Source organism: Ictidomys tridecemlineatus, chromosome X (assembly GCF_052094955.1).
Source record: "Ictidomys tridecemlineatus isolate mIctTri1 chromosome X, mIctTri1.hap1, whole genome shotgun sequence".
Taxonomy (NCBI): Eukaryota; Metazoa; Chordata; class Mammalia; order Rodentia; family Sciuridae; genus Ictidomys; species Ictidomys tridecemlineatus.
Window position 1 is genome coordinate 79,134,286 of NC_135493.1, and position 15,237 is coordinate 79,149,522.

At 36.1% G+C, this 15,237-nt stretch overlaps 1 protein-coding gene across 4 annotated transcripts in view; it reads left to right on the forward strand.

Moving 5' to 3' along the window:
- The window catches only part of Atp7a (ATPase copper transporting alpha), a 144,771-nt gene extending 130,311 nt beyond the window's left edge, over window positions 1–14,460 (forward strand). For 3 of the 4 annotated variants that reach the window (XM_005337498.5, XM_040281628.2, XM_078034737.1), the window contains 6 exons: window positions 3,777–3,923; window positions 5,220–5,362; window positions 6,575–6,778; window positions 7,300–7,417; window positions 9,900–10,002; window positions 10,377–14,460. In XM_005337498.5, coding sequence (XP_005337555.2) covers window positions 3,777–3,923; window positions 5,220–5,362; window positions 6,575–6,778; window positions 7,300–7,417; window positions 9,900–10,002; window positions 10,377–10,653 — 992 coding nt within the window. In that variant the 3' untranslated portion in view covers window positions 10,654–14,460. The remainder of the gene's footprint in view (window positions 1–3,776; window positions 3,924–5,219; window positions 5,363–6,574; window positions 6,779–7,299; window positions 7,418–9,899; window positions 10,003–10,376) is intronic. The other variant, XM_078034738.1, reaches the window with a different exon arrangement.
- Window positions 14,461–15,237: the final 777 nt, after the last annotated feature.

Genomic DNA, 15,237 nt, shown 5'->3' on the forward strand with positions numbered 1-15,237 from the left:
CTCTTTTATAGTGGTTTATGACCTATTTTGTGAATTATGAATCTTTTGGAGGAATGTAATGAAAGCTATGGATCTATCCTTTACAATATGTTTGTTATAAGAGGTTCATGTGTATCCTTGAAGCCTATCCATAGATCTTGGTTAAGGATCCCAGATTTTGTGTGTGTGTGTGTGTGTGTGTGTGTGTGTGTGTGTGTGTGTGTGTGTGTGTGTGGTGCTGGGAATTGAACCCCAGGGCCTTGTGCATGCAAGGGAAGCACTCTACCAACTGAGCTAAATCTCAGCCCAAATTTTCTTTTTGGTGGTGCCCGAGATTGAACCCAGGACCTTGTGCATTCAAGGCAAGCACTCCACTCTACCAACTGAGCTACATACCCAGCCCAGGATCCCAGATTCAATGGTTCTTTCTCTCCTTAGGTCTCTGGACTTTGTTCAAGATCTATTCCCTGTGTGTGCTGTCTCCTGCCTCCCTATATCACTCATTTTGTCTTTTCCATTGTTCCACATGTACTCTATGTTCCATCCATACCTAACTACTTAGTTTCCTCCTTACAATGTGTCATTTCATGATTATTAGATAATTTCATTTACTATTTCCTCTATGTAATATTCTTACACACAAATGGAATTTACCTGGTGAAATTACAATTACCTTTCAAGACCAAGCTCACTTCTTTCGTCACTGACTGACATATATTGACAGAGAGAATTACTCTTCTTAAATAATAATTGTACTTAATCTCCATTGTTGCACTAGATAGACTGCACAATAATTATTTATACACCAGCCATCTATACTAGTCTGTGACTTCTTTATTATTTGTCTGTGGACTTTTGAAATCAAGAACACGGATACATAGGAAACAGTTTTTGTTGAGCAGATTGTTCAAGGCACTAAAGAATCAGCAGAGAGGGCTGGGGGTGTAGCTCAGTGGTAGAACTTATGCTAAACATGTGCAAGGCCCTGGGTTCAATTCTATTTATAATTCAATCTATTCTCTCTCTCTCTCTCTCTCTCTCTCTCTCTCTCTCTCTCTCTCTCTCTCTCTCTCTCACACACACACACACACACACACACACACACACACACACGAGAGAACAGAAAATAGAAAAGAAATCAGAAAATATAGTATGATGGAGATAGCATGTATGGAAGGAAATGAGTGGGGAAAAGGGTATGGAGAATGCTGGGATTAGTGGGTACCATTTTTTTTGTGGTGCTGGAGATTGAACCTAGGGCCTTGTGCATATGAGGCAAGCACTCTACCGAATGAACTATATCCCCAGCCCATGGGTACCATTTTTATATAGGCTGATCAGAGTAGGCCTCACTGAGAAGGTGGTGTTTGAGCAGATACCTGAAAGGGTTGAGATATAAAGCTATGTGAATATTCATGACATAAGCATGCAAGGGAGGAGGAATAGCAAGTATGAAAGCCTTAAGTCAGGAGTGTACTTGATTTGTTTGAGGAGTGGCAAGAACAGTATGGCAAGAGCAGAATAAATGAATTGGAAAGGGGTAAGAGACAAGATCAGAGAGGTAGTATGGGATTAGATCATGTAAGGACATTGAAAAGACTGTTTTGGGGCCTGGGGATATAGCTCAGTTGGTAGAGTGCTGGCCTCACATGCACAAGGCCCTAGGTTCAATCCCCAGCACCACTAAAAATAAAGAGTTTGGTTTTTACTCTTAGGAAGCTATTTAAGGGTTTTGAGTAGAGGAAGAGACAGAATCTGACTTGATGTTTTCACATTGTCACTCTGGATGCTCTGGTAAAAATACACTATGGAGGTAAGAGTTGGGGGCAAGGGCAGAAGCTGGAAAATGAGTTGCTGGGCTGTTACCATCATCTAGGTTCTGATTCTAAATGTGTCGTGAAGGAAGAATTGAAACATTTTTTTCACAGGTTGCATATCTGGGGTAGGAGAGAAACCAGAGTCAAAATTTGTGTTGTGGTTTGTGGCCTAAGCAGTTGGAAGAATGGAGTTACCCTTTAAATAAGATAGCAAGACCACAAGAGAGGTAGTATTGGAGAAATGATCAGAAGTTAGTTTTGTACATGTATTTGAGTATCTATTAAATGTTCAAGTGGAGATGTCGTATAAATGAAAATTTCTGACTTCAGGAGTCAGAAATAGGCTGAGTCATACGTATAAATTTGGGAGTCATTTGCTTATAGATCTGTGATGTCCAGTGCAGTATCCACTAGCTATATGAGACTATTTAAATTAAGATTTAATTTAAAATTTAGCTCTTCAATCTTAGTAGCCCCATTTCAGAGCTCAATAGTCAGATATGTGTGTTAATGGCTACTATATTAAATAGAGCAGATACACAACATTTCCATAATTATAGAAAGTTCTTTGGATAATGCTGATATGAGTAGTATTTAAAGACACGAAACTGGATAAAATCACAAAGGAGGTGCTAAAGTCTGAACCCCAATGCATAACCAATTAAGAGATCAGGGAGATGAGGAGGGATTAGCAAAGACTGAAAAGTGCTGAACAAGGAGTTATTCCCAAGAATGTGGAGTTCTAGAAGCCAAGCAAATAAAGCATTTCCAGAAGGAGGGAGTAAACAACTGTGTTAAATGCTACTAATAGGGCAAGTAGGATGATAGTTGAGAATTAACCAGTAGGTTTATTAGAGTAAAGGTCACTGGTGTAGGGTGTAAATGATTCATTGGAATAGGAGAGGCAAAAACTTTATTGGAGGGGCTGGAGGTGTAGCTTAGTGGTGGAGCACTTGCCTAGCCCATGTGAAGCACTGGGTTTAATCCTCAGCACTGCATAAAATAAAGGTATTGTATCATCTAGAACTAAAAAAAATCTAAAAAACTTTATTGAAGTGGGTTCATGTAAGAATGGAAGATATGAATTGAAGACAGTCAATAAAGAACACTTGAAATATGGTTGCTAAAGCAGTAGGTGATATTGAGAGGGGTTTTTAAAGTTAGGACAATGTGTAGCAGAGATAGAAAAGGAGACGGGAGAATTGTTGGAGAGATGTTCTGAAATAAGCAAAAGAGGAGGTTCTAATGCACAAATGGAGAGGTTGGTTTTAAAATTTGGAACAAAGTCAGTTTATAAGAATAGAAGGGATGGTAAATTATATGGACACAGGAGGTGCAGATCACTAGGCTAGATAATGAGAGCTTGTGGAAGTTGTCTTTCAGTTGCTTCTATTTTCTTTCTGAAGTAGGAGCCAGAGTTGTCATCTAGTATGAGAATGAGAGAGGAGAAGTTGGAGATTTGAAAAGAGAGGAGAAGGTGTAAAATAGTCACCTAGAAGAAATGGAAAATGAATGACCTAAGGAAATATAGATGAACTTCAAGACAGCACTAAGGGCTCACTTAAAGTTAGTGATCACAAGTTTAAAATGAAACAATAGCATGGTGGCATATTTATGTCCAACATTCAGCTACTGATGCACAATAAATATTTTGAACTTAATTGAATTGCTATGGAAGGTCAAACAGAAAGCTTCACCAAGAAAGTGACATTTGAATTGGCTCTTGAAGAATACAATGAAGTTTACTATTTGGAGTAGAGAGGTAAAAATATTCAGGTTAAGGTAGCAAAATATTCAAAGGCCCAGAGACATGGAAGAGCAGAATATATTCCCAGAAAATTTGAAAATTGCTATTCCAGGTTGTATTCTACCAAAAATATGCTGTAGTTACTACAAGATTAGACAGGAAGAACTGGCTTCATAGAGTTGCTATAAAGATTACATGAGCTCACCAAATGTTATTTCTGTACTTACTTTCAGATACTTTTAATACTCAGCAGTATAAAGTCCTCATTGGTAACCGGGAATGGATGATTAGAAATGGTCTCATCATTAATAATGATGTAGATGATTCCATGACTGAACATGAAAGAAAAGGTCGGACTGCTGTATTGGTGGCAGTTGACGGTAAGGTTTTCCATGAGTATGTTGTGATTCACTGTTGTAATCTCAGTTGTTTCATGTGTGTTTGGGGTATTTTGAGGTCTTTTTGTTTTTGTTACTGGTGATTCAACTCAGGGGTGCTTACTACTGAGCTACATCTGCAGCCCTGATTTTTATTTTGAGAGCAGATCTTGATAAGTTGCTGAGAATCCTGCTAAATTGCTGAGGCTGGCCTCAAACTTGTGATACTCCTGCCTCAGCATCCCAAGTCTCTGGGATTACAAGTGTGAGCCACCATACCCAGTGCTTTCTTGTGTATTTTTGAGAGACTTCTGAACTATGTGGGTTATTCACCAGGCCCCTGGATACAAAGTGAAAACATTAAATGACATGATTTTTACTGAGTAATTAAAATTTCCTGGGCTAGGGCCCAGTACTATAAAAAAGAAGGGAAAAATTCTTTAAAAATCCTCTTCATTTGCCTACTTTTATTATTTTATTTCTTAGCCTGTTTTAAATAAATAAAAGCCAATCATGGATTTGTTTAAAAAACCCAAAATAGCTGGGGATGTAAGTCAGTGTAGGTAAAAATATAGAACAGCCTCACTGTTGCTGAGGCTGGCTTTGAACTCATAATCCTGACTCAGCCTCCTGAGCCACTGGGATTACAGGCATGCACCACCATGCCTGGCTTACTTTTGTCTTTTAAATAGAATAAAATAAGTATTTTGCAGTAATTTTTTTTTACCTATGTTAAAATGCCAGTTTTAGCTCCATTCACACACCCCTTTTACTCTAAAAAGAAAAAAAAAGTATTAGTTGTCAGTTTCATTTGCTTTTAAATTAGCTAAGAAGTGTTTATAGCTATTGGCAAATAACTATTTAAGGAAAGGAAAAGATTATTTTAATATCCAGTAAGGTCTCTCTTTTTGTTTTTTGTTTTACTACCTTTGTTGGTTACCACTACTTTGTGAAGTTTTCATAACCAGATATGAAAGTTGATTATAGGGTTAGTGGTATAAAGTCTGTATGGGTTCAGAGACGTCTTGAGTTCAGTCAAGCCCTGAACAACTTTACAAAATTTATTTCTTTCTGAAATGTTACATTAAAATATTATTCTACGGCTGGGGATGTGGCTCAAGCGGTAGTGCGCTTGCCTGGCATGCGTGTGGCCCAGGTTCGATCCTCAGCACCACATACAAAACAAAGATGTTGTATCCGCTGAAAACTAAAAAATAAATATTGAAATTCTCTCTCTCAAAAAATATTATTCTACTTTTCACCATATTCCAAACTGTCTTCTGCTGCTTCTATTATTAGATGAGCTGTGTGGCTTGATAGCCATTGCTGATACTGTGAAGCCTGAAGCAGAATTGGCTGTCCATATCCTGAAATCTATGGGCTTAGAAGTAGTTCTGATGACTGGAGACAACAGTAAAACAGCTAGATCTATTGCTTCTCAGGTAACTAGTTTACTTAGTTGTTGGGGTGTGGGCATGTAGTAACTTATAATTATTCATATATATTTTATTTCCTGCATTCAGATACTAAAAAATTCACATGATCTGTTATTTTCATTATCACCAAAAAGATTTAGTTGGTTCCTTAAAGAAGGATTAGCATGCTATGCTAGAAGGATTTTAGCTTTGTGTGTTCCTAGTATAAGTAAAAGGGTATTTGCTTAGCTCGTTGGATGCTTGAGTGACCCTATACACCAGTTTCTGTTGATGCTTCTTTTGAAATGTTGCTCGTATTCTTCATAGTGCTGTCAGCTTAAGCCAGGTTCTCATCATCTCTTACCTGAAATATGGCAATAACACCAGACAGGTTCCTTTCTGTTCAGTCCCAAACACCACTAATGGAACCATTTCCTAATGCACCACTTTGACATACCACTTTTCTGCTGACCCCTGTATGTGCCTTACCTCTAACATTTTTCAATCTTTTCTACTTGGGAATACCTTCTCTCCTTTTCTAATAAATAATACAAGGAATATATGAATGCATTTTATATAAAATATAGAAGGATGTAAAGAGTTTGTCACCCTTTTCTCATGCTTTGAAATGTTGCTTGTATGTCTAGTTCTACCCCTCCGCTTACAAATGCATATATATGTTCATATACAAATGTATAATTCTGGTATTTTGAACATCAAGTGGGATCATTTTATAAGGATTATTCACTAGTTTGGTTTTTAAATATAACTATTCCTTAGAACTTTGTTCATGTCTGAACATATAAAGTTATTTCATTCTTTCTATATTGTTTCATGGAATTCCATGGTATGGATTTATCAAAATTTATTTAACCATTCCCCCAATGATAGACATTAAGGTGAATTTGAAAGTTTTTTTTTTGTTTTAACAGGCGTTAATAAACATCTTTGTACATGTACAAGTCTGTCCAAAATACATCTAGATGTAGAATTGCTGTACCAAATGATGTGTACACTTGGATAAATATTGCCAAATGCCCCCCCCAAAGACAGTGCCAATTACACACTCAACAACAGTATATAAGAATGCTCACTTCCTATATTATCACTGAATATTATCAGTCATTTAAAATGTAGACATCTGGTGTATAAAAAAAAGAGGACTCATTATTACCCAGTTATTCTTTTGGTACTCAGTATTATTTCTTGAAATTAATTGAGTTTATTTTCCTCCTGTAGGTTGGCATTACTAAGGTGTTTGCTGAAGTTCTACCTTCCCACAAAGTTGCTAAAGTGAAGCAACTTCAAGAGGAGGGGAAACGTGTAGCAATGGTAGGAGATGGAATCAATGACTCTCCAGCTCTAGCAATGGCAAATGTTGGAATTGCCATTGGCACAGGCACAGATGTAGCCATTGAAGCAGCTGATGTGGTTTTGATAAGGGTAAGTCCAATGGCCTGACCTCTGAGGAACATGAAACTACCCTACATGGTCAGTGATAATGTCATAAAATATATTTAACACAGTATTTCTGCCTTAATTCCCATGTTCTTAGTTATTAAGACTATGAGTATTTGAGGTGGGAGTATGGGAAATCTTACCAATTACCTATTGACTTTCTCAATGCAGCAATGTGAGTGAGAATTCTAAGCTTCCAATGTGAAGAATAAGATTTAGGAATATATTTTTAATACAGTTATCTTCAGTAAATATTTGTTGAGGTTATTTTAATTATATTTAATTCTTATACCAGCACACAACCCTAAAAGTGTTTTCAGAACCCTGGAAAAATTTTCTGTAAAACATCTTCCAAGTCTGATTCAAGTTTTAGCAGTGTCTGAGATTTGTGGTTAATACACCTATTACTGTAAGGTATACATAGTCGTCAGTATACATAGTGTCAAATATAAAAGTTACTAGTAAAGTTAGTCTCTCACTAACATCATAAATATTTCTGTTCTTAGAATGATCTTTTGGATGTAGTGGCAAGTATTGACTTATCAAGAAAGACAGTCAAGAGGATTCGGATAAATTTTGTCTTTGCTCTAATTTATAATCTGGTTGGAATTCCCATAGCTGCTGGTATGTGACTCTTAACTATTATTGCTTTTTACTAAAGTCATTAGAAACCTATTATATTGGATGATTTAGTATTATTAGTTTTTAGCTTAGTTTTTGTATATAACTTGCTGCCATAGTGAGAAGTAATGTTAAAGCCAATATTTTTTTCATTTTTTAGTGGTGTTCTTTATAGTGTAAGAATGTATGAGCATTCTGACAGGTTTCTTTTCCTCTCAATTTTACATTCTGAAAATTGTCAAATCTGCATTAACATCAAAAAATGATACAATGAAAATCTGTGTACCTTTTACCTAAGCTTAAAAATTGATATTTTGCTGCATAGTGTCATCTTTTTCCATATATTCACAGTTATTTATTCATTCATTTATTTTTCTGCCAAAGAGAACAGATTTACTTTTTTTGTAAAGCTTTTTAAAATTTTCTTAGTTATACATGGGCACAATATCATTATTTTGTTTATTTATCTTTATGTGGTGCTAAGAATCGAACCCAGTGCCTCACATGTGTGAGGCAAGCACTCTGCCACTGAGCCACAACCCCAGCCCAAGAACAGATTTGCTTTTTATTTTTAACAGTGCTGGGAATTGAACTCCAGGGCCTCGAGTATGCTTAGTAGTGCTCTACTGTTGAGCTACACATCCTCAGCCCCTTTTGTTCTTTTTTTTAAAATTTTTATCTTTTTATTGATTGTTCAAAACATTACAGAGCTCATGATATATCATCTTTCATACATTTGACTCAATTGGGTTTTGAACTCCCCAAATACAAATTGCAGACTCACTTCTGTTACATACTCACATTTTTACATAATGGCATATTAGTGACTGTTGTATTCTGCTACCTTTCCTATCCCCTACTATCCCCCCTCCCCTCCCCTCCTATCTTCCTTCTCTACCTCCTCTGCTGTTGTTCAATTCTCTCCCCTTTTTCCCCCTCCCCCTTGCCCTTCATAACCTCTTATAATTTTGTGTATCACTGAAGGTCTCCTACCATTATTGTACTTTATTTTGAGACATGGTCTCACTAAATTGCTGAGGCTGGCCATGAACTTGTGATCCTCTTTCCTCAGCCTACTAAGTAGCTGGGATTATAGGTGTGTATCCCCATACCTGGCCACAAATATACTTTAATTTCATTACCCAAACATAGCCATTGTTTGCATTTTATATTTCCTTCCAGTCTTTTTTACTCTGTGTCAGTTTTGGTCTAGTAGTATAGTTGTGATTTGTAGCATACACAGAATTTTCAGTTCTTGATACTCTGTTATAGTCAATAGGTGTTATTTTAGGTTCAGAGACCAAATGAGATGGATTAAAGGTAAATGGCCAAGAAATAATAATTTAGGATCATTTAATAAGCATCTGAGAATCTCCTAAATTTAGAGGCCTGGTAGGAGTGGTAATGACAGGAGAAATAGCTATCCATTTCTACTTATTCTCTCTGGTTTTGAGAGACAAAGACATAAAATGACATGAAAACAATTACAAAGCTGTTTATCAACAAGGACATAACAAATGCTAAAGGGTCAAAGAGCAAAAGAACAACCTCAGCCCAGTAAGATTAATTCATGGAGCAAGTGATTTTTTAAAAAACTATACAAATAATATATGATCACTGTAGAACCAGCAGAAAAATCCAGATAAGCACATAAAAATTTAAAGTATAGTAAGTCTATATTTATCTCCATTATATGAGCAAATATTAAAATGTCTGTCAAACCAAGTGTGGATGAGTTTATAGAACATGAACTCCCATACACTGTTGGAATTGTGAATTGGTCCAGCTCCTTTGGAGAACCAAGGAATATCCACCTAAAGCTGGATCATGTTATCATGACCCAGCAATTTTACCCCTAGGATGTACCATAGAGAAAGTCTCAAACATGGATATAAGGAGACATACAGGAATGTTCACAGCAATTTTAATGAAAAATTGGAAAACAAAGAAAAAAAGAAAAATTGACAACATAAATCCTTACCACAAAGAAGATAAAATGCTAAAGAAATATCAAAGAAAACATTCGTGTGTGTGTGTGTGTGTGTGTGTGTGTGTGTGTGTGTGTGTGTGTGATAGAGAGAGAGAGAGAAAAACGCATTGAGGGCTGGGGATGTGGCTCAAGTGGTAGCTTGCTCGCCTGGCATGCGTGCGGCCCGGGTTCGAGCCTCAGCACCACATACAAACAAAGATGTTATGTCTGCTGAAAACTAAAAAATAAGTATTAAAAAATTCTCTCTCTCTCTCTCTCTCTTTAAAAAAAAAAAAGAAAAACGCATTGATGGGGGCTGGGGTTGTGGCTCAGTGGTAGAGCAATTGCCTAGCATGGGTGAGGTACCACATTAAACAAATAAACAAACAAATAAAATCGTATTGTGTCCATCTCAACTAAAAATAAATAAATAAATAAATAAATAAAATGTTTAAAAAAAAAGCACATTGATGATCTGTTTGGTACTGCCTACTGTAATTAAAACCCATTTTCTAGGGGTTTTTATGCCTGTTGGTTTGGTTTTGCAACCCTGGATGGGATCTGCAGCAATGGCTGCTTCATCTGTTTCTGTGGTACTTTCTTCTCTCTTTCTTAAACTGTAAGTATAATGGTTTGCTCATTCTTTTTTTTTACAAACCTTTTATCATCCATGGTCAGTCTTGACCATGGATCAATAATAAACTCAAGCCATTCTTAATAATAATTATTATGCAATAATAATTAATAATAATTAGCTATGTAATTGTCACTTCATGTAGTTTATGCATAGTAACCAGTAGCACTGAGATAAAATCTAGTCTGGCTAAAATCTGGTTCTGAGAATAGAATTTCTGATCATTTCAAGCTACCTTCCTAGCAGTGATAACCTTTGTACATTTCATACCAGTTACATCTTCTTTCATTTGTTCATGTAACAAGCACCTTATTCATCACTTGGTTATTTTAAACTTGTATCCTTTTCCATGTGTCCAGTTATAGGAAACCAACTTATGAGAACTATGAACTGCGTTCTCGGAGCCAGATAGGACAGAAGAGTTCTTCAGAAATCAGCATTCATGTTGGAATAGATGACACTTCAAGAAATTCTCCTAAACTGGGTTTGCTGGACAGGATTGTTAATTACAGCAGAGCCTCCATAAACTCACTACTGTCTGATAGACGCTCCCTAAACAGTGTTGTTACTAGTGAACCTGACAAGCACTCACTCCTGGTGGCAGACTTCAGGGAAGATGAAGACACCACACTGTAAAGGCAACAGAGAGCACTGCTATTTGAAATTGTTATGCACTGATACAGCGTTCATGCTATTACTTTAGCTTTTCAAAATATTCTGGAAAGATTTTATGTTGGTCTCATGCTCTTCTTACATGAGGGATTCAATTTGAGTTGCATGTTTCAGGGCATGGGCTCTGAATCTAGCTTTATTTCAAATTAATTTGCAGCATTTTTTGCTTTATCCAGTGATAGATATGGAAGAGCAGTGAGGCTTGCAACAAACCCTACAAGTAGAGGTTGCTGAATTGCTGCTAAAATGATAGAATATTTTTTTTTACCAAAATGGGGGGGGGTGGGCAAGAAAAGGATAATTAAAAATTTGAAGATTTGAGAGCATGATTTTAAGGATATTTTTGAGTCTGTAATGCTGCCCTACTGGGGAGCAATGACTCTTAAAGCACTAATTTTAGAAGGGAAACAGTTGAAACTGTTTAAAAATAGATGTGCCTTATTTATTGTAGTTTTCTTTCCCCCTTATCTCCCTGCATCCTTGTCTTTGCAGTTGCTTTCTTGGATTCTCCAAGATGTCTTCTTTCGTTATCTTCCTTTAAGTTAGCCAAATTTCGGTGGTTGTTTCATTGATAAAAATAACTGACAATTTTTCCATTACCTTGTTCCTTTTTAAAAGTTTTTGTAGCTAAAAGGACCTTAAGGGTCTGTAGGAATCCCTGCCTCCCATTTTTCCATTGTTGTAAGAAATGTTACCTTCTCCCTTCAATCTCCCTAGCTTTGGGCTAGCTTTCAATTCACTCCTGCTGAGCTTAGCTCCAAGTTGTTCATTTCAGAAAATTAACATTTTGAGCCTCTTTCATTCAAAAGATTTTCAAAGATTAACACTACTATATTTAATATATACAATTTCTTGGCTGATATATGTAATTTAATAGATTTTAATTATCTTTTATTGTTTCATACAGGCTGTCAAGATGACTTTAAAGTAATGCTATTACAAAAAGCTGATTGTACCAAAAACTACAGTAAATCTGTAATATAGAAATTAGAATTTTCCTAGGCTGTAATATCTTTTAGCCAAATATATACTTTTCTCTTGTTTAAAACATTTGCACTTACTATGCGTGGTGGCACACGCCTGTAATCCCAGTGACTGGAGAGGCTGAGACAGGAAGATTGCAAGTCTGAGGCCAGCCTGAGCAACTTAATGAGAACCTGCCTCAAAATAAAAAAATAAAAATAAAAAGGGCTGGAGTTGTAGCTCAATGATAAAGCACCCTGGGTTTAATCTCTGGTGCCATAAAAACAAACAACAGCAAAACATTTGCACTTATATAGTTAGTGTTCTTGGTAAATTTAGGAAATTGTTCCTATTGTCACATGGAAATTCCAGAGTGAGCACCCAGGAGCTAGTATACTAGTCAGAGATATGGTACTTACGTGACCATTTAAATTTCCTTGTTAATTGCAAGGTGGATTTCAGATGCAGAATATGTAAATGAAGGTGATTCATAGTAAATTCTCAACATTTTGTTCCCTTTGCCAGAATAACACCCAACACATAGGATTTGTGCTCAGTAAATGTTAGGGTTTTTTTTCTTCCCTTGAGGTCAGTACTAAATATGAAAAATCATTTTTATACATGAGAGTCTAAAATCAGGTAGGAGACAAGGTTCTTCCTCTTCTACCCCTTTTCTCTTTTATCCTCTCTCTCTCTCTCTCTCTCTCTCTCTCTCTCACACACACTCTCTCTCACACACACACACACACATACACACACACAGTTTACAACATTATTTCATGCTGTCTTTTCACATTTGGAAAAGATGTAATTTCTATACCCGTCTTAAAGATAGAACAGAAACTTTTGATTAAGGTGCTATTAATCTAGAAAGGCAACCCATTTTAATAATGTATGAATCAGTTTGTATGTTTAGGCTCTTTTTTTAGACCAATCTTATGCCATCTTCCATGTTTACAGTTTGAGTTTGAATATTCATTTCTATAATTCCAGTGGAACATCATAACATGACTCATTTCTTCTATAAGAAACAGTTGGTATGACAAATGTATAATAGATTTTTCTTACTCTGGAGCCAAATTGAAAAAAGAAGCCCTCCCCCCACACACAGTTGAACATAGGCAGTACTTTCATTGTGTGTGTGTGTCAATCTCTTGGCCCTATATGCAGGTCATAGGATGTGAAAGGCAATAACTTATGGTCTGGAAGTAATCAGGATATAATTTAAATTCTTACTACAAGAACAGAAAACATGCTGTTTAGGAAGAGTCCTGTTTTAGATATCTGTAGCTACACTTGAATTCTCTGCCACAAGTCTCTTAAAATCTTAAACTATTAGCTACAGAAAGATGCTATATTCATAGGTGAGAGAAGCAATTTATGGAGGGGATCAAAATCATTGCTTTCAATTAGTAACTAAGTAACTAGTTACTAGTGAGAAATTTTATAAGTGTGTGTATCTACATATTTATTCACATACATATGCAAATTTATATGTACATGCACATATACATCCACCTATATTATCATCCAGAAGGAAAATGGATTTATATTTTAATTCGACATTTGAATATTTTGAAGTTCTTTATTTGTATTTTCTTTATCACTCTTCTGTATTCACTCAGCAACCATGCCCTCAGTCTGAAGATAACAAGAACACTTTGATATCTAGTGCTGGTGCAGACTCAGCTATGGGGCACCTTAACATAAATATCCAAAGATGCCTTTTGAATTTCAAAGATTAAAACCCAACTAGAGTATTTAGTGTTGGAGTTTTAAAAAGTATGGTTGTTAGTTGTGAAAATAGAAATGTTATTTTTTCCTAGTTTAGTATCAACATTTTAGAATGTTAAATCTGATGCTTTGTGAACAAATAATTTTATATTGTGCTTTAATTTTTTAAAAATTATACTTTATTCAGATATACAGAATGCTTAAAATAGTACTGTAGACAAGATGTTTCCAAAAATTTAAGCGTGAATATATTTTCTGTACACAGCTTCAAATCAAAATGTGTGTAAGATGATTTTCTTTCCATGATTGTGGATCCTGCTTTAAAATGATTTTTCTGGATATTTATTTTACTTTATTTTGTTATTTTCTTTGGGTGAGGCATCTGGTTACTGGTTATTTTTAAAAGAATAAAAACATTCCTGTTATTACTCCCTTTGGGGCATTTTTTTGTTTGTTTTCTTTCCTATATTTTAAAAAAAAGTATTATTTAACCAAATATTTTAAAAAATATGCTGGGTGCAGTGATGCATGCCTGTAATCCCAGTGGCTAGGGAGGCTGAGACAGGACAATTGCAAGTTCAAAGCCAGCTCAGCAACAGCAAGGCACTAAGCAACTCAGTGAGATCCTGTTTCTAAATAAAATGCAAAATAGGGCTGGGGATGTGGCTCAGTGGTTGAGTGCCCCTGAGTTCAAATCCCAGTACCCTCACCCCACAAAATACGGATTCATGCCTATTTTACACTGACTTCAGTCCCTCAATCTGGTATGAGCAATTAGATAAAGCACAAAGCATGAATTCTTGTTCTTCAGTCAAAAGAGCTTCTTTAGTGACATTGATCATAAATTCCTTTTGTAGCCAAAACCAGGCGTCTCAACCTTATGTTTTTAGTTAAAGAAATGTTTTGCTAAATATTGTTAAACATTGTTTGATACCCAAAACAGCAGTGGACGATGTCGTGCAATATTCATCTACTGTAGTCAAGATAGTATTTTGTTTTTCCATAAGCATGTAGTTGATCTTGTTTCTGCCAAGGATGTGCCTTCAACTTTATAATTACAGTGTTGTAAAAATGTATTTTTGTCAGTCTCTCTTTTGTTAAATCATCCAACTCTCTCTACCAGCAGTTCCAAATTACTCTTGTGTTTTTGTGTTTGTTTGTCTGCCCCCCTCCAACTGTTAATCTACAATGTGGCAGGATTGGAGACAGCACTACACATTTGGTAAGAGTGGGAGAGAGGAAATCTATTTTCTTTCAGATTCCACTCAACCTGCCATATCATTTAGTGAGGATGAGAAACAAAGAATTGAATCATTGTTCTCCTGGTTTTAGTAGTCTCTAATACAGTCTCTATAATAGAGTAGCTACCCCAAATGAGCTAAACAGACAAAAGAGCTTTTCTTGCTTTTGGGGCACCTTATACAGTGTGTTTGAGGATCCTACCCAAGATACAGTCCCATACCAAACACTCCTTTGAGTTAAGGGTTTCAAACTTATCTGAGAAATTAATTTCCATTTCTCACCAAATCTGTGGGATTATTCAAGGTGATGAGATAGGACAAAGGTCTCCTTTTTTGTTGGTTTCCTGAACTAATCTTAGAGAAGGATGTATAGTGATTGCAGTATCGCAGCTGGTAAGGTTTCACAACTTTCCAGATCCACAAAACCTTCCTATTGAGGAATGCTTGCTAGGTGAAGGCATTGAAGACCCTGCTAGAATTCAAATAGAGATGAAAGAAATGGAGCTCTTTCACAGATTTGCCAGGGCCTAACAGCCCTACTTGCTAAATGGCTTTATCCTCACAGGTGTGTCCAGCTATTCATGGGAATAAATTGCAATTGAGATATGAA